An 18,314-nucleotide genomic window follows, 5' to 3' on the forward strand; every position below is an offset into this window, starting at 1 on the left:
TCTAACCGTCACCATATAATGCAGAAATCCACATCAACAAAGATAAACACGATATATCCCGAGCAAATTCGAACAATCGTATTATACAAATCATCCATCAAAAATGAAACAAAATATTCCAAAATAAGTGTCAGTCTTCTTCTTTAATGTTCACAACAGCATCCTTTTGATTTCTAGCCAACACGCGTTTCGTATAATTAGCAGTGTATGCATATAGACTTCATCAGGGCAGCACATATATTTACGATGCTGGCGACGCCACTAACTACCAGTTCCAAGTGGCGCGATAAAGAAGTAAAGTTGGAGTTCAAAGTAGACTCCACGAAGAAGTAGCACCTCAAATTTAAAAGTTATCGAAACCCTCGTCAGGGCATATTCCGGTCACGCAATCGAGTAACTTTCGAGTTTAAATGTGGGTGGCAGCACGAGTACGGCGTACTCGTGCTGCCACCCACATTTAAACTCTGCTAATTAGACGAAACACGTGTTGGCTAGAAATCAAAAGGCTGCTGTTGTGAACATTAAAGAAGAAGACTGACACTTATTTTGGAATATGATGTTTCATTTTTGATGGATGATTTGTATAATACGATTGTTCGAATTTGCTCGGGATATATCGTGTTTATAAAAATAACACAGCTGTGCTATACTTAAGGCCAGAGTGCGATGGTGACTATCAGGTTCGGTAATGGAGTTTACAAAACGATGTTTTGCTTGCGGATTGAGGACAGCAGTGTTATAACCGTGCATATGCCTTGTAGAGTCCCCCACTGTTTTGCTTGATGAGAATACTTAAGATGTATGGGCAATTTTAGGAAGTATAGGTCGCTCTTAGGAGCACCTGCTTTCTGTGGAAGGTGCCGTATTTTTAGGTTTAAGAGAGTGCAGGGATTGGGGAGTGTGGTGTTGGGCCCTAAGGCCCGCATGACGAGAAATGACGGACACAGACACAGGGTACGTAGTCTGATAACTGGCCTCGAGCACGTGCGCTCGGCCGCTTTTATTGACCGGGTCACCTGACTCGTGACACCGATGGTGGGTGGGTGTACAGTGTGGGTTACACTATATAGAAAGACTAGAACGTGTCCCGCAGGACACTACATTCCTCCCAAACTTTAATAAAAATTGAAAAGAGCAAAGTCCGAACCTGCGGGAGGAAATAGACATATAATATAATATTGTCACAATTTTACAAAAGTCTCTTCAGCTGCTTGACGGATGACGATGGTGGAAACTTGCAGCTGGAACTACTAGTTCACATGGGCATGACGTCCTGGTGCTCCGTGGATGTGCCTTTCTGAGCTTTCAGCCTCGCTCTTGTGGTGACGACAGACAGATGTCAAGATGGCAGATCTGAAGGATCTTGTTCTCTACCAATCCATCTGGTTTCTTTACTGGCGGCAGCGTGGCTCCACTTTGCAAAGGAGGGAGTAATTGCAGGACACCCTTCTCACTAGGAAGCCCCTCTCGCGGGTGTTCTCCTGCCACGAGATATCCCGGAGGCCCTCTTCATCAGGTTTCCACTGGGCCGGGCATTCCCCGCAGCGTTGCTCCAACTCCACAGTCTGAGTGTGAATGGAGGAAACGATGAGAGAACTACCTCGAAGTCCGTAGCTCCACCTGGAGGGTGGTTGTTGACTCCTGCCTTTGTGCACAAGTTCCTCTCCTTCCTGGGACGTGCAGGATGGACGGTGGTGGATCCATCTCTCTTGTCGGAACCCTCTACCACCGGTGTCCCTGAGGCCTTTGCCCCTTGGATATCCACGGGCTGGTGTGGAGTGGTCAGTTCTCCTTCTGCTGAACGTATGAGCGCTCTCCCCATCCAGACTTCTGCTCAATCGCAAAGGTGGGTGTTGACAATGGTCCCGCCTGTTCATACCTGCATCTGACAGGTTGTCAGAGGACTTGTAAGTAGATGCCTGTTCTTCTTCTAGTGCTACCGATGTTCACCTGGACTTGTAAGTCCTTGTATTTGATGTTGTGGCGTGTGTCACCTTCTCTTCTGGTGCGTGTTGGCTTGCCACACCTCTTCACATCTTCCAGGACGTTGTTGTTTTTGGTGGCGCCATGCCCTTCGATTCCTTTCTTCCTCGTGACGCGGTCCGGTCATCTTGCTGCTCTCGTCCTCCTGACCAGGCTTCTCCGAGCGGCGTGCACTCTGCCTGTTTCCCTCTGGTCTTGTCCTGGCTCTAGGACACTGTCTTCTTTTCACTCTGTGACTGGACCGGTCGCCGCGACCTTCTTCTGTTGATAGTTTTACTTCTGGTTCTTGATGATGTCGAAGTTTGTTGGTCCATGTTCGCAGACTACGTCTTGTTTGAACTTCTCGGACCTCTTGCCAGTCCACTCTGCCGATCTCTGGCAGTGGTATTGTTTGGCGCAGGTGCTGATGGCTGGGGTGATGGTGGTTGCCAACCATGTAGTGACTCGGGATGACAGGTGTTGGTGACTGGCTGGGAGTGTTGGCTGTCCGGAGAGACTTAGCAGCCGTGTGCCTCCGCCTTATGAGGTGGAGTATCTGTGGCGACTTGACACGTAGAGTGTGGGGATCATCTTTTGCCTGTTGTGGGGCCACTGCCGACTCCATCTTGAGGCGGTTTGAGGGTAGGCACTCAGTGTTGATCTTCACCTGTGGCATCTGCGGACAGAAGCAGGGATGCGCTTGACTTAGACTGCCGACGCTCGCCTGGGGAAGCGTTAGGTGAGACGCGGTTGGCGCTTGCTGTGGCCTACATTCGGTTCATCCATGAGGCTGTATCCAGGGACGTCGGCCCGCCTTGGTAGCTGTCTGGTCTGTCAGGATGTGCTTCTTGGCTGGCTGTGAGTCAACAGTCTTCTCGCTTTGTTGGCTTGTTCAGCCCACCTGTGCTCATCCGGTCTTCGTGGTGACAGGGCTGTCACTCTTCTTCTTTTCTTCGAGGGCATTGCGTTTGGACCTCGAGGTGGTGCTATCGTGGCACCGGCTTCTGCCTTTGCTCTGGAATGCTTGTCTGGACTAATCACTTGGTGAGGTGCTCCTTGCTTGCTGGGCGACGTGACGTCTGGTCTTGTGTCGCTGTTCGTTGGAGCGCATGGTGCTGTGACGGCCTGCCACGTGGGGTGTGCGACTCCTCTCTCGCCGATCTGGTTCGCGGCCGACTCCATCTTGAGGCAGTGTGAGGGAGGACACCGTGGGTGGTCTTCAGCCTACTGCAGGGCTTCACTCTGGTGGTGGTGATGTGCATGCTCTCCAACCTGCTTTCAGCAGTGCTTCTGTGTGGAGAGGTTTCCTGGGTGCTGACTGTGCAGTCAGGTTCACTGGCGCAACCTCCTGCGCGTTTCTGGCTTGGCGTGTCCTTTGGGTGCTTGGTATCGTTTTTGGATGTTCTCTTCTGGCACTTGGGGTGCCTGTGAGGTGGTGGCCGGTTGTGCCTGTTCACCGGCAGGGGCGATTGATGTCACTTCGTCACTGGCGGTGACTTTGAGCGGCCACGCGTGGTGCGTGCTTTGCACCGGTCGTCTTTGTGCTGTCAGGGAGTGCAGCTACCTAGAGACGTTGCTGTCTGGTGGCTGGTCATCCCCTCTTGCTAGTAGGGGCAGCCTTGGGTCGTGCTGCTTGAGTGTGGTTGAGCTAGTCTGAGCTGGGGACACTTCAAGCTTGTAAGGGCCTTCAGTGACGTGCAACAGTCTTTCCCCTTTGAACGTTTAGGCAGCCCCTTGGGGCATGTGGTGCCCTCGTCAGCCGTCCTGGCTGTGTCTGCTCTGCTTCTGACGTGTGTCACAGCAGTGTGGTGTCCACAGTAGTGCTACTGCTGCAGTGGGTGTCGCCCTGGAGTGTCATGGACTTCTGAGGTCTTTGTTTCGGCATGGAAGTATTCGCACTGCTGCTGACGACTTCTCCTATGCTGCTGCTATTCTGCTGCCTGTGCAGAGGATTCCGCTGATCCTTGGTATGTGCCCTCTTTCTTGACCTGTTGTGGCCGTTCTTCTGCTGATCTCTGTAGTGGCCCTGGGGGCAGTGCTAAGGCTCTTCAGCATCCTTGGCCTGTGACTGGGTGTGGGCTGCAGTGTGGGGTCAAGAACACTGTGTGGTTCGCTTTCTGGCGGGCTGGCCCATTCGTCAATCTGCTGTTTCCTTGGCCTTCTGTGAGGTGTGGTATTTCTTCTCTCTTATGGGTTGGCTCACCCACCCATACATAGTTCCTCCGTTAGCTTGCGTTGCTCAGGCTCCTGGCAATGTCCTTGGGTGCTCAGCGCCGGGCACAGGATGTGTTGGGGAAGCGGTAAGCGTCTTGTGGCTCCGTGCAGTGTCTGTTTGTCTGTGGCACCAGGGCGGGAGCTGAGAACACCAGGTGGCTCACTAGGTGCCAGGGTGAAGTGAGCTGCACTCTCTATTGGTGCCAGGTCTGAGGCATTCTTTTCCCAGATCAGCGTTGTTCCTAGGCTGAGGGTCCACCTGATTCTGCGGCTCTGTGGGTGATTGGGCTTATGTAATCTGTCCTTCTGCCGATATATGTGCTCAGCAGGCTGGACCACCCGTGGCCGCTAGGCGGCAGTGTAGCTCTTAGGTACTTGGCCTGGAAGCTTCGGGCGTCTACTCCGATCGGGGATTCACTCCGATGCAGGCGCTCTTCCTAGAGACGTGCAAGTCTCTCCCACGCTGCTGGTGGTGAGGTAGGTGCGCCCTTATTATTTCTCTCCTGCAGTTGGCGAGCGTAGGCAGCCTGCCGGGAGTTTGCTGATAGGGAGGGAGGTATGGCGGTAGGAAGCTGTCTAGTGGCGTCACAAGCTGCTTAGATGATGGCTTGCTACTGCGCTGCGGTGGTGCTCACTGTGAGGTGATGGGGTCACAGAGATGCCGTGGGCTTTCGTCACTGCTGGCGCGGCTAGGCGCTAATCTGTCACTATGGCTAGCTGCAAAGCATTTCCCCTCTGCTAGGGGCGTTGCACCATTTTGCGTGTGTAGCAGCAGGGAGGCTGTGGATCGGAGCTCTCCCGCCCCACTATGTCGCGGCGCCTTGATCCACGTACCGGGAGGGCATCTTCGGCAGGTGCCGGTGGAAGCGCCGTCATGCCTCTGAACTTGCGGCGTGGATGCAGGGCAATGCCTTGAGTGCTGCCTGGTGGGGGTCACAGGGCCGCACCACTGCAGAGGCGGCCGCCTGGGGGGTGCAGCTGTGGACCCACTCCCGGCATTGCAGGGGGTTTGGCACTCCCACCGAAGCTCGGGCGGTTGCTGGTAGCGATCCCTGCATTGTTTGCTCTCAGTGCGGACACGGCAGGCGGGACAGCCTATACGCGCTTCGGTGCCTGTAGAGTTCAACCGACCTCATCAGTTGGGCAGTCCGGCTCCGGGGCGGCGCGTTAGCAGAGCGCAGGCGTCTCCGGGTCCCTCCCTAGAAATTCCGGTGGCGCTGCGCCAGGCACATAGTGTTTTCCCCCCTTCTGCAGCAGGGCTATTGCTGGTGTGCTGGTGGTGGGGTATGTTTGTCACTTCGCCAGCGACGCTGATCCTCTCGGGGCCGGGAGGCGTGTCTGGGTGGCACGAGGGGCACACTCTTCACTTCCGCCACGGGTGGCGTGAAAGAGCGCGCTAGGGTAGCCGTTTGTCTGGCTCCTCTCCTCCCCCACACGGAGCAAAGAAGGCACGCCAACAGGCATGCAGGGTCAGCGACCTGCCTCGTTGCCAGTGTGGTGTTGGGCCCTCAGGCCCGCATGACAAGAAATGACGAACACAGACACAGGGTACGTAGTCTGATAACTGGCCTCGAGCACGTGCGCTCGGCCGCTTTTATTGACCGGGTCACCTGACTCGTGAGGCCGGTGGTGGGTGGGTGTACAGTGTGGGTTACACTTTATAGAAAGAGTAGAACGTGTCCCGCAGGACACTAAAGGGAGTTAGCTCAGAGTGGTAGTAAATGACAATTACGTAACAACACTGTCTGTGTAAGGATCTGTCTCCATCTTCTTGTTTCCCCTCCAGTTCCCGCCTCTTCCGTGTTCCTCTTCTTCTCACATACAGCAGGGCCCCTAAGTGGGCGTCGATGTTACCCTCAGGCTCTCTTGATCAGTGCACTGTTCTGTAGACATCTGAAACAGCAGGCTGGTCTTGGGACATTTAAAGACGCTGATGCAAAAAGGCGCTACTTTTTATGTGTTACGTCTGACTCAGCAGTTGAAGTACGTACACAAAGTATAGTAACTGTGATTGTGGGTGCAATGGGGGCAGGAGAAGTGCTTTCAAAATATATTTTTTTGCAGTACACAATCACACCGTACCTAATGCAAACCTTAAGTTTCCATTAGAAAACGCACTCCAGAACTCAGCTGGTAACATCCTTGTGTTGCCTCTCAAAAAGAATAAATCTTTGTCACCATGAAGCCTCAAATGACTTCAGCAGTTAAAATTATACACTGGCTCCCAAGCAGCATTTAGATTTGGTGATTAACAGTAGCACACATTTACATTTCTTTCAGGGAGTAGGCACCCTAGCTAGAAGGCTTGTTTCTTCTTTAGCTGCCTGTCCCGCCCTTGGCTTCAAAGTGTAGGACATCCCTTCCCTTTCAGACAGCGGTGTCCCAAGGTCGGCATTAACCATCATAGGAGCCTAAACTTCACTGCCTCTGCTCTCCCCTACACACCTGTCCTTCCTTTTCTAGGTCTCCTATGCCTCAGTGGGTCATCTGCACTCGTAGACCTGCGACAATGCCAACCTCAACTGGGGATCTTTTCTACAATGGCACACTCAGTCATTTAAGGACCTGGCGAAACAAAGTGCCTTATGCATCAGACCGTTTTTGGCATATCAGGCATTGACCCATGTGCTGCACACAAGCTGGAACATCGCTGCAGCAGAACCTGCCACAAGCAATGAGGCAATACCTCCACACAATGGGACCAAAGGTGGCCTGTTTATATATGAGAATTAGACAGTCCCTAGGAAAATGAGATCTAGGACCTCTGGAGTTTAAACTTCCTTCATGTTAGGGAGTAAGTAGTCCCTCTAGACATCACTCTCTCTTTACAACAAATGTAGATCCAGTCGCCTTACTCTGAACTTACATTTTGATAATCTGTTACTGATTACCGTACATGTACGTTCCACAGACTGTCTGGAAAATGCTGTTTGCACTGTTCAACATTGTTTTTATGCGAAGCACGCACGCTTATTTGCCTTCTAAACCGTGCATGGTTTGCTACTGAAGGTGTCTCTTTGTTCTGCTATGTCCTGAATTCACAGGCTACACAGTCCATGTCTCTACTCTCCGCTATAGCTCTCTATCCCGTCCTCCTGGGGTGTCCTAATCCTCACTCAGCTTCTCGCTGCCTCCATAAATATCTTTGTTACAAGAAGCGAGTTGCATGAAATGTGGAAAATCTGCCACCAGCCCTTACTCAGCTGTGCTGAGGAACCACTACAGAAGGCAAATTCAACATAGGTCTAGGAAGTCCGATTCAGGGTAGAGTTTCAGAATAGTTCCTCATTATGTACATACACACCATTTAAATTCACTGTACATTAGGTTCCATTCAAATTAAGTGTACATAAATGTAGATCCTGAAAATGGACTTGAAACCAGCCCTCCTGGACCTACGTTGGACACACACTGCATCAGCATTGTTTTGCCCTTAAAACTATAAACCATGCTTTTTATATGACCCACAGACCCAGAATGTGCAACAAGGGGCACTCTCCCACTACAAAATTACTAAACAAGCATTGGCATAGGCAATAGGTCTCACTTTTGAGACCTTATACATTTGCAGTTGATTTAGTTATGCAGCACAATATCCTTGGTGCAACAACATCAGCTGTTGCATGGCTAAACACTTATAAGGTCCCAAAGGCAAAACCTATTGGCTATGCCAATGCTTGTTTAGTTCTGCAAAGCTTCGGTTGCATTGGAAACCAGGAAACAGCGAGGAGATCCCAGTGCAGAGCCCAGTGCAGAAGCAGTCATGAGGAAAAAGCACGAAAAGGACACCTGTTAAAAAACACAAAGCACCAACGACGACGAAGCCCAAGAAAGGCAACAGTACAGTGTGCAAGGCAGAGGCGAGAAACTGAATATTGAAGTACTCCGAAGCATTCTACAGATGCATATTTATGGCCCCAGTTTCTGGCATTTCCTCACATTCATCCTGCAGTCTCTCTGATTAGAGGACAGTCGACAATGATGTTGGATTCTTTTACGATGTCCTCCAATCAGATAGCCCCCTGAGATGCCGCTATTTTAGACCCAAAATGAAAAGCAAACGTTTTGGATTCCAGTTCCAGGCAGTTCCAGGCAGAAGTGCGGCTGGGAATGCGTGACCCCCCCTTTCCATGACTCCACATTCCCCCTGGGGGCCACACCCCACAGATAGAAGATCCCTGACCTAAAGGAACATATCATACCACTCATAATGTCCGCATTCAAATAAATATAATATACACTTGGTGTGGCCAACACTAGAAATTGATTTTTCACATTTTGTCAAGAAAGCTAAACATATCAAAACATCAATGCAGGGCAATAGAGCTGCAAAAATGCTTGCAAACCCTCGCCCATATCATGCATTGAATGGCATGGTATGGAATGCTCACTTCACAAAGATGGTGGCATCTGCTAAAATGGATGGAGGTCTGATGAACAGGACACGTTGAAGCGTTACTTTCAGAAAAGGGGAATGCAGGCATTGAGCTGCTAAATCCCATCATGTCAAACAATGCTGCTTTAATATATAAATTGAATTTTGTAGTATGTAAAGTAGTGACACTTACGTACTACAGAATGCATTTCAAAAACCTACGGCTGGAGACTCCTTCTCCGCCTCTCTCTCCTATCTTTTCTGTGCAGAGATTTCACCTTGCTAAAGAACTCCGCACAAGTAGGCATACAAATTTGCAGTAAATGGTAGATGGGCTGGGGTGGTTGTGGGAAACTGGGGAATAATTACTACCAAATGGAAGGATTTAGGAATAGTTAAGGAGGGGTTTGGAAAGGACAGGGCTATTACAAACCACAAACCCACAGCAGAGTATTTATTTATTTATTTGTCTTGTTAAGCACCGGAATCACCCTCGAAGGGGTATCTCCGTGCCACGGAAGTGCTACAGAGTCAGCGGAGGGGAGTAGTAAGAAGGGATACCTTCCATCAAAAAATCCTGGTCGCAAAAGTGACAGCTCTGGTCGCAAACTGCTGGTCGCAATTTTGACAGCTTTTGACATGTCTGGTTTTAAACTTCTGGCCTTATTTTTGACAGTTTAAAGCCAGGACTGTTTAAGACCAGGGTTTGATCAGCCCTGACCTTAAGCAGTCTGGTCTTAAACTTCTAGTCTTAAATTTGACAGCTCTACTCTGCTGCAAAACATGAGGTAATTGTGTATATGTTAAAAGTGCATAGAAAAAAAACTACATGGTTGTAGGCTGGAAATGTCTGTGCATTTTTAGAACTGGGGTTTGCAGCCAGCTGATGTTTGAACAGCTGGTGGGGGCAGTCCTGCGTTCCCAGCCCAGGGCCTGGGAAGAAGAATGCCCCATCAGCTGTTTGAACAGCTGATGGGGCAGTCCTGAGTTCCCCAGCCCAGGGCCTGGGAAGAAGAATGTGTCATGTAGGTGTCAAAGTGGCAAAGGGGCCTCACAAACCTACCAATGGTAATTCTCTCTAAAAAAATAAGTTAATACAAACCCCTTATAAAATAATAAACCCCAGCCATCCCTGAGATTTGAGATAAGAAAAAAAGAGAGATGGCCTGTAGAGCAAAGCTTCCCATTGTCTAACCCCACTCTTCCCAGGATAGGCCCACACATCACAAAGCCACTGGTCCCAAGTTTGACAGGCTAGTTCCAACTTGACATGGCTGGCCGGAAATTTAATATGTGAGTCCCAAGGTAGATCCTGTTCCCAGGCTCCCTACTTCCCAGGAGAATGTGTCACGTAGGTGTGAAGAGTTTTGCGCCGGCCCCCATTGTCTAACCCCACTCTTCCCAGGATAGGCCCACACATCACAAAGCCCCTGGTCCCAAATTTGACAGGTTAGTTCCAACTTGACATGGCTGGCAGGAAATTTAATATGTGAGTCCCAAGGTAGATCCTGTTCCCAGGCTCCCTACTTCCCAGGAGAATGTGTCACGTAGGTGTGAAGAGTTTTGCGCCGGCCCCCATTGTCTAACCCCACTCTTCCCAGGATAGGCCTTGAGTTTGAGTAACAAGGATAGAAAAAAAAAGGCTCCCAACCAAAGGCCAGCAGGGCATTGTTCTAACCCCCTAAAGTCATAAAGGGTGTGGGGGGCTTCTAATTAGCATGCTTGGACAGGTATAAAAGGCCCCTCAAGGAACACTGCCAAACACCCATTCAAAAACCCCCCTTTGAGGAGTGACTGGCGTGGATTGTTCTGCTGTACCTGGAGGACTCCTGCACCAGCAACCAAGTCAAAAACCTTTGTGGATTTCTACACCATCAAGCCCTACAAAACCTTGGGGAGTGACTGGCCTGGATTGTTTTGAAGGCACAGAGCCAACCCTTGGATCCTAAGGCAGGAATGGACCAGAGCAACTTCTCCCAGATTGACGCAGCCTGCCAACATGTAAAGAAGGTAAATAATGGATGGTGCAATGTTGTATTAGGGTGTACATGCAGTTTAAAAAAATAAAAAAGTTGTACTTTTAAAAAAAATAGTACTATGTAGTGTGGCTTGTAAACTGTTACTCTTTAAGTCTATGTGCTGTGTTTAATGTGAATAATGGTGACAAAGAAGTTTTTTTTACAAGATGTGAATTGTAATGTAAATGTGCTTAAAGTGAATAAAGGCTTTGCTGATGCATTGAGTTTAAAGCTGTGTGTGTGTGTGTGTGTGTGTGTGTGTGTGTATTTAATGTTAATAAGGGTGGTGGCATAAGTTAGAGTTTGCAGGGTTTGTATTTAAGGGGTCATAATGTTATAGGCCTTAGGAGGGTACATGTAGAGGGGAAACGTATATTTTACAGAGAATAGAAACATTTTTACTAGGCTGCTGTACATTTAATATCAATAAAATGTTAGAGGCTACTACTGTTTCAGGGGTGCCAGAGGTTCTTTAAATAAAATACATGGCATACATATAAAAATAAATAAAATGCATTATTGTACTCACCAAGTTGCTGTTTTGGGGGCTTTTCGAGGATCAGAAGTATGGGGCTGTATCTGTGTAGGAGAGCCTGTAAGGGGTGAGCTGGAGGGGTCCAGGATGTTCAGGGTCCTTGAGTGCATCGTTTTAAAAAATCCTCTGGAGATGCACTGGGGTTCTGGGTGGGGAGGTCTCTGGGCGTCCCTGGGGGGCTCCGGTGCCCTTGTGCCGCTTTTTAAAATAAAAATAAGCCCCCATGAGCCCTCTTGAGGCTGGCGCTGCTCGGGGGGGGGGGGTGCCACGGGAGGTCTGTGAGGGGTCTTCAGGGCTCTGGGGCCCCGCTTGCCGCTTTTTTTTTGTTTAAAAATCGCCCCGAGCCCGCTTCTCCGGGGCGCTGTCGGGGGTGAGGGTCAGGGTGTCCCTGGGGGCTCAGTGCCCCGATTGCCGCTTTTTTTTGTGTTTAAAATTAATCCCCCGAGCCCGCTTGATGATGGCGCTGCTCGGGGGTGTTGTGGGACCGTGTTCTGGGTGTCTGGTGGGGGCTCCGGGGTCCGGAATGCTGCCTCGATCCCGCTATGTTGTTTTGTAAATGCCCCCGAGCCCGCTTTCACAAGGCGCGGCTCGAGGGTGTAGGGTTCCGGTGTCCTTGGGGGGCTGCCTCGGTCCCTCGTTTGTTTTTAAAATTAATCCCCCCAGCCCGCTTGAGGCTGGCGCTGCTCGGGGGGCTCTGAGGGCGGGCTCCGGGTGTCTCTGCAGGGGCTCCGGAGCCCGAGTGCCGAGTTGTCCCGCTATGTTGTTTTGTAAATGCCCCCGAGCCCGCTTTCACAAGGCGCGGCTCGAGGGTGCGGGGGTGTAGGGTTCCGGTGTCCTTGGGGGGCTGCCTCGGTCCCTCGTTTGTTTTTAAAATTAATCCCCCGAGCCCGCTTGAGGCTGGCGCTGCTCGGGGGGCTCTGAGGGCGGGCTCCGGGTGTCTCTGCAGGGGCTCCGGAGCCCGAGTGCCGAGTTGTCCCGCTTTTTTGTAAATGCCCCCGAGTCCGCTTTCACAAGGCGCGGCTCGAGGGTGCGGGGGTGTAGGGCTCCGGTGTCCTTGGGTGGCTGTGAGGGTCCTGGGAGGGCATTTTCCCACGGTCCCCACGTGGATACGGCATCATGGCGGATGGACGCTTCATCGGTCCTGCAGGGGCAAGGTCCGCCCCCTCAATGATGTCACCAGTGCATCACTGAAGGGGCGGACCAAGCCCCTGCATGCCCAGTGTGTGTGTTTTTTTTTATTTATTGAGATAGCGCGAACCACAGCGCTTTACACAAGAACCATTTGCAGAACATAAGAATTATAGGTATTACATAAAAAAAGCTCCAAGTAGAAAAAATGTAGCGCGAATTTCACCCTTAGGTGTCACAGCGCTTTACATAAGCACCAGTTGCAAAAGATAGGTATTTAGGATTACATGTGTTACATAAAAGATGCAAACAGAAAAAATGTAAATGTAGCGCAAATTACAAGAGCAGGCTTTAAGTTACATGGGCAAAAATTTCAATTGTGAGCAAACAAAATACACGTGCTAGCAAGCGGGGCATTACAGGAGGAAAAAAGTGACATGTGTGCCGGTTACAAAAGCAAGCGTAAAGCTACATGAGTAATAAATAAAGTGATAAGTGTGTAGGTTACAAGAGAAAACAAAGTACAATTAGAGGTATAATACTGTAATATATGGTAGACACTCAAGCACAAGAATAAGCATCATGTAGGCAATTCTGGCACTGGCGCAACTATCAAAAGCACGCAAAATGTAAGAGGGCGCAAACAAGGTGTTACAAGAGAAAAGTGGCATGTACGTGTTACAAAAGAGTACCATGAACCTAGGGGCAGTGGTTGTAGGTCAGAAGGACTATGTGTACCTACAGTTATTTACCCCATAAGCAAAGGATATGGCGCAGGTTGTTTTTAACATATGTTTTAGCGCCGCACATACAACGCTTTTTTAAAAAATGTCTGTTGTTGCACCCCTCTTAACAGTTTTTTAAAATGTATACATGAATTGTTTGAAGTTGTGATACTTTTATTTATGAAAGGTGCTTTAAATCCTGTTCTTTTATTTAATATTTAATACAGATGCAAGACCCTGCAAATGCAACCGTCACCAATGTACCCCCTGCGCTGGACACAGCTGTAATAACTAGCAGCGATGGTCACTTGTCAGCCCCGCAGCCAGGTATATATATTTAGAGTTGTGTAGATCTACGTAGTTTTGTACACCAGCAACGCACAAGTTCTCTTTTTTTCTAATGTGGGTCTCATGTCTGTATGCTTTTACAGCTAATGACCCCGACCTACAAGAAGCTTATGACGATCTTATGTTGTACCTCGAGGCTCAAGACGCTATGAACAATGTGCAAAACACTACAGTTCCTACAGGTAATTAAAAATGCCGTTGTTATTTAAACTGTCTAAGGCGCTAGGGAGTTGGCGGAGTAGGACAGCGTCCTGACCCTGAGGGTGTATAGAGGTAATCCTCAGAAAGATGACTAATGTTGGGTATTATTTTTTTCTTTACAGGTGTCCCTATGTTATGCCAGGACGGTGCTGAGGTCCATGAGGCGGCGCAATGTTCAAAAGAAATTCCTTTGAAGAGGAAAGCTTCAACTTCTAAAGTGGGACCTCTGTCAAAGAAAAGAGCTGCAAAAAGACCTCTTTCAGGTGTGTTTTTTATAAAAGGGTGTGAGAAGTACTAGAGGCGTTACAGACTCTCAAGCAGAAGGGTACAGCTGGTTGTAGGAAGGCCTATATAAAAAAGGTGACTGTGTAGAACTTAGGATGGTGTTGATTGTACGTGTTGTTTTTATGCTTACTCTAATATATATATATATATATATTTTTTTTTTCTGTTTATATTTTAGAAGCGGCTCAGAAACATGCTGCTGAAGAGAGGTCGGCGCCGCCCTTAACGGACATAACATCCGTCCAGAACAACAGAAGCGGCGCAAAAGTCGTGAGTAGGCGTGTACGCCAGGAAAAACTATCTACGTACTACACACCAAGCAACACGCTCAACAACCATCTACAACAATCTATTCTGCACAGGGGCGGGGCCAACACTGGCGGTATGCTTACAAGCCCTGCCTCCCTTAAGAAGAATCAGGGGGACTCAGAGAACCTCCCCAGCCCTTTAAAAAGGGTGAAGGTCTGTAAGGTGTTCACAGACACCCAAACAGAACCCTTAAACCAAAAGAAGACAACGGCGGTGCTCCACGAGGGCCTTGCAAAGCTCTTAAGCCCTGAGAAGAAAAGCCCTAGCACCCCTGAGCCCCAAGCTAACCCCTTAGATTTATCTATAAAAAAGGATGCTAAGCCCTTGAATGAGGCCTATACAACCTTGAGCCCCAAGGAGGTGGTAGTTGTACCGGTGGTTGTAGAAGAGGCGGCGCCGCCACAACCCCCTAAAACATCGCGCCTCTCAAGAAAACATCTGAAGCTAAAACCGGGGGTCCCTAAGTTCCCGTTACCAGAGTCCCTCAGCAACCCTAATACAAGCCAGGATCCACCAAGCGTCCTGAAACCCCAGACAGTGGCTAATAAAATAACTGTGCATGTAGAGGTGCACGCCCCTGAGCAACCCCCAAAGCCTGTTGTAAGTGTTCAGGCCCAGCCTAGGGTATCAACAGGTGGTAATGCGCAACCCCTAGAAAGTCCTTCTAGCATGAATAGCCACGCTCTTGAGGAGTTGAGGGGGATGGTATACAACATTGGTAGAACCCCAGAAGCGGTGTACCAGGGGTCTTTGAGCACAGATGGCTTACAGAACACAGGTAACCATGCACCACACCCTAACACATACATTTCAGCTAGGCCCCAGGATTACAATGACAACTCCTCACAATCCTCAGACCCTTTGTCCCCGAGGACCCCTCCAGGAGCATACGACCCTACCAGCCCCACGGTCATCCACATGTACAGCCCCGTGTCCAGCCCCGATGCCAGCCCCGCGCACAGGCCCTTGGACAGTCCAGCTGACAATCCCATGTACAGTCCCGTGTCCAGTCCCGTGGCCAGTCCCGTGGCCATCCCCGCTGCCAATCCCGTGTACAGTCCCGTGTCCAGTCCCGTGGCCAGCCCCTCTGCCAACCCCGTGTACAGTCCCGTGTCCAACCCTGAGGCCAACACCGCTGCCAACCCCTTGTACAGTACAGTGTCCAACCCTGAGGCCAACACCGCTGCCAACCCCTTGTACAGTACAGTGTCCAACCCTGAGGCCAACACCGCTGCCAACCCCTTGTACAGTACAGTGTCCAACCCTGAGGCCAACACCGCTGCCAACCCTTTGTACAGTACAGTGTCCAACCCTGAGGCCAGTACCGCTGCCATCCCTGTGTACAGGGCCATGTCCATCCCCTGGGACATGCCCGTGTACAGACCTGTGTCCAGTACCGCCATAGCTGGTGGCAGTATAGATGGGCCTGAGGGGTTGTCACCATTTATAAGACCTCGCAAGGTGTGCCCCCCTAAGCAGGAACAAGATGGGTCTGTAAACACTGAAGAGGTATTGAAGACACATGTAAAAGAGATCCAGATGGCTGTTCGCAAATTAAAACGACAGGCGAACCGTGCAATCATAAGAATGGATATGGGGTTTTCCAATCTCAGGAACAAGAGGGAGGCCCAACATCTGGTCGTGGCAAGGGTTGGGGTGTGTAAAAAAGAGATCATACAGATGTGTCAGGCGGCTGTGGCCGATATACACGGTACACACTCATGACTATGTCAGTACCAGCCCCTAAAGACCCCCACAGCCATTGTTGCTCCTAAGAGGACCCCAAAATATAACCGTAAGGTCCAGAGGTTAGTGACAAAGGCTGTACGGTTCTTAAAACTACTCAAGCAACGACCATCGGGGGCCCCACAAACCCTCAAACAAGACACCCCTGTTTCCATAGACCCCTTCAAACAAGATACACCTGTTTCCCTAGACCCCTTCAAGCATGGTACCACAGCTTCAAGATCAACGCCTGAAGCATATAATCCAACACTTCACCGCCGACAATACATAGGGGCAGGGTCTAACATACCTAGGGTCGGTCATTTGAAGGGGGTCGGGGGGCTGGCTTTAAAACTCCAAGCACCCCAACATTCAGAAGGACCTTGGGGTGGAACTGTAGCGGAGGCCTCCATGAACAAGACAACCAACGACAGCGACCTACCTGTTCAGATAGGCTGGGGCTTGGTATCTCGAAAAGCCTGGGCCCGTAAAAAAAAACAAAAGTGGCTTAATAGTACAAAGCAACGCCGGCTTTTAATAAATAAGCTGAAGAAGGCGAGAATATGCGCTACCCGCAGGCTTACAAGAACCCCTGAGACAGGTCCCACCATGACCTCCCAAAATGACACAGCAGAGAACACCTCCACAAATCACACTCCTACTGATGAGGGCCCAGAGCCCTTGTTTTTAGAGAGTGTTAGAAGTTACACTCGCAATGTAGAGAGGTTTAGGGCCGTAGAACACTATGAGGAGTTTAGATTTGTTAACCTACACCAAATAACATCAACCACTCATGGTGTTCTGGCTATACATCAGGCTGTGCAGGAGCTCATAGAAAGGTTGTTACACGATGTGGGGCCTAATGACTTTTTCCAACTCCGCTTCCAGGGGCAGGGTTTTGACACACCGTTGTTCACCAGGCGTAAGACCCGAGATGTTTTTGACGCTGTGCAATTTTTAGAAAACCTCCAAAGGCTTTTACAGAGTAAGGCGGAACTAGTCGCCTATGGCACTTTTAGAGTCATAGCCCTCATTGTACGGGGGCGTGAGGGGGGTGTTTCCAGACCCTTAAAGAGCGTACTATACAGTAAAATAATTGGTAAGAAACAGATGTGGCTGCTCAATTTTACCAACGCCACTGCCAATACATGTCTGGCGGCCAGCATCGTGGGTCTGCTGATGGCTCGCAAGACCCCTGACGCTGTCATCATGTCTAGAGCTGCTGAAGCCCATGAGGATCTTGAAATACCTCCTGACCGAATGGTCGGCTTTGGCGATATAGGTCTTTTTGAGAACTATTTCGCCGTGACGGTGAAAGTTCTCTATCACAGCGGTTCCTGGAAGTACTTTACAACCGGGGAACCTGTGAGAAACAAGACCGTATATGTCCTCCACATGGAAAATCATTTTTACGGCATCTTGAACCTAAAAGGTTTTCTGGGGGCCAAGTATGTGTGCGCCCACTGCGACCATATATACAACAATAAAACACACCACCAGTGTGAAATGTGTTGTAAGATGTGTCAGAGGGTTGGCTGTATAGAAGACGCTACCCTGAAGGTGAGGTGTAGCACGTGTAGGCTGTTTTGTCGCTCGCAAAACTGCTTGAGCATACACGAGAAATCTTTCAAATGTGTCCCTAAAAAGGACTGCAGCGAGTGTGGGCGGTATGTTGCAACGGATCACAAGTGCAAAGGTATGATATGCCCCCGTTGCCATGTGTCTTACGAGGCCGGCACCAACCATCAGTGTTATATGGTTAAAGGTCCACCTCAGACCAAGACCGAAGACTATATAGTGTTTGATATAGAGTGCACACAAGAGACAGGGGTACACCAGCCTAACTACATTTACGCACACCATCTAACTTCCGACGACAGTTGGGAGTTTGAGGGACGAACGTGCGTTGGTGATTTCCTGAGCACTTTCATTCAAGCCAAATTCCAAGGATATACCATGCTCGCCCACAACTCGAAAGCCTATGACTCCTTCTTTATTCTACGAGACATGATTCGTGAAAAGATACAAGTGGAGCTCATAACCCAGGGGTCTAAACTGATGCTGATGACAGTATGCTCTTTAAAAATACGCTTCATAGACACCCTGAATTTCCTACCCATGAAATTGAGCAAGCTGCCAAAGGCCTTTGGGTTCCCAGGGTGTAAAGGTTATTTCCCACACTTTTTTAACACCTGGGCTAACCAAAATTATGTGGGACCCATGCCGCCTCCTGACAGCTATGGGGTTGAATACATGATGCCTGATGAGAAAGTGAGCTTTCTACAGTGGTACTCTGAAAACCGTGAAAAGGAGTTTCACTTTCAAACAGAGTTGAAAGCTTATTGTCAGGCTGATGTAATGATCCTTCGGCAAGCTTGTAACCTCTTCAGAGATGTTGTGGTGTCTATGACTAAAGAAGTCAAGGACTTGAAACCTAAGACCTTGCCTAAAAAAGTCAAGGCCTTGACATCCAAAACCCCTGGAATACA

General features: G+C 49.6%; 2 protein-coding genes and 1 pseudogene across 3 annotated transcripts in view; 2 read left to right on the forward strand and 1 right to left on the reverse strand.

Annotated features, from left to right (window-relative positions):
* The window catches only part of LRRN4 (leucine rich repeat neuronal 4), a 268,764-nt gene that overhangs the window by 173,311 nt on the left and 77,139 nt on the right, over positions 1-18,314 (reverse strand). The gene's annotated exons all lie outside the window — the stretch shown is intronic.
* Positions 10,508-15,825, forward strand: LOC147709079 (uncharacterized). Its single transcript, XM_086925431.1, has 6 exons — positions 10,508-10,561; positions 13,185-13,284; positions 13,389-13,487; positions 13,629-13,769; positions 13,970-15,062; positions 15,171-15,825. Exons 1-6 carry the CDS (start codon positions 10,508-10,510, stop codon positions 15,823-15,825), a joined length of 2,142 nt encoding a protein of 713 aa, XP_086781557.1.
* Positions 15,984-18,211, forward strand: LOC147709080 (uncharacterized; annotated as a pseudogene).

The sequence above is a fragment of the Lissotriton vulgaris genome, chromosome 6 (assembly GCF_964263255.1).
Source record: "Lissotriton vulgaris chromosome 6, aLisVul1.2, whole genome shotgun sequence".
In the NCBI taxonomy this organism is placed as follows: Eukaryota; Metazoa; Chordata; class Amphibia; order Caudata; family Salamandridae; genus Lissotriton; species Lissotriton vulgaris.

Bases quoted from the DNA above. Each gene is read 5' to 3' on its own strand.
- LOC147709079 (XM_086925431.1), top strand. From the start codon at position 10,508: ATGGACCAGAGCAACTTCTCCCAGATTGACGCAGCCTGCCAACATGTA. The intron at 13,488-13,628 runs GTAATTAAAAAT...TTTTCTTTACAG, and splicing joins AAACACTACAGTTCCTACAG to GTGTCCCTATGTTATGCCAG. The intron at 13,770-13,969 runs GTGTGTTTTTTA...TTTATATTTTAG, and splicing joins TGCAAAAAGACCTCTTTCAG to AAGCGGCTCAGAAACATGCT.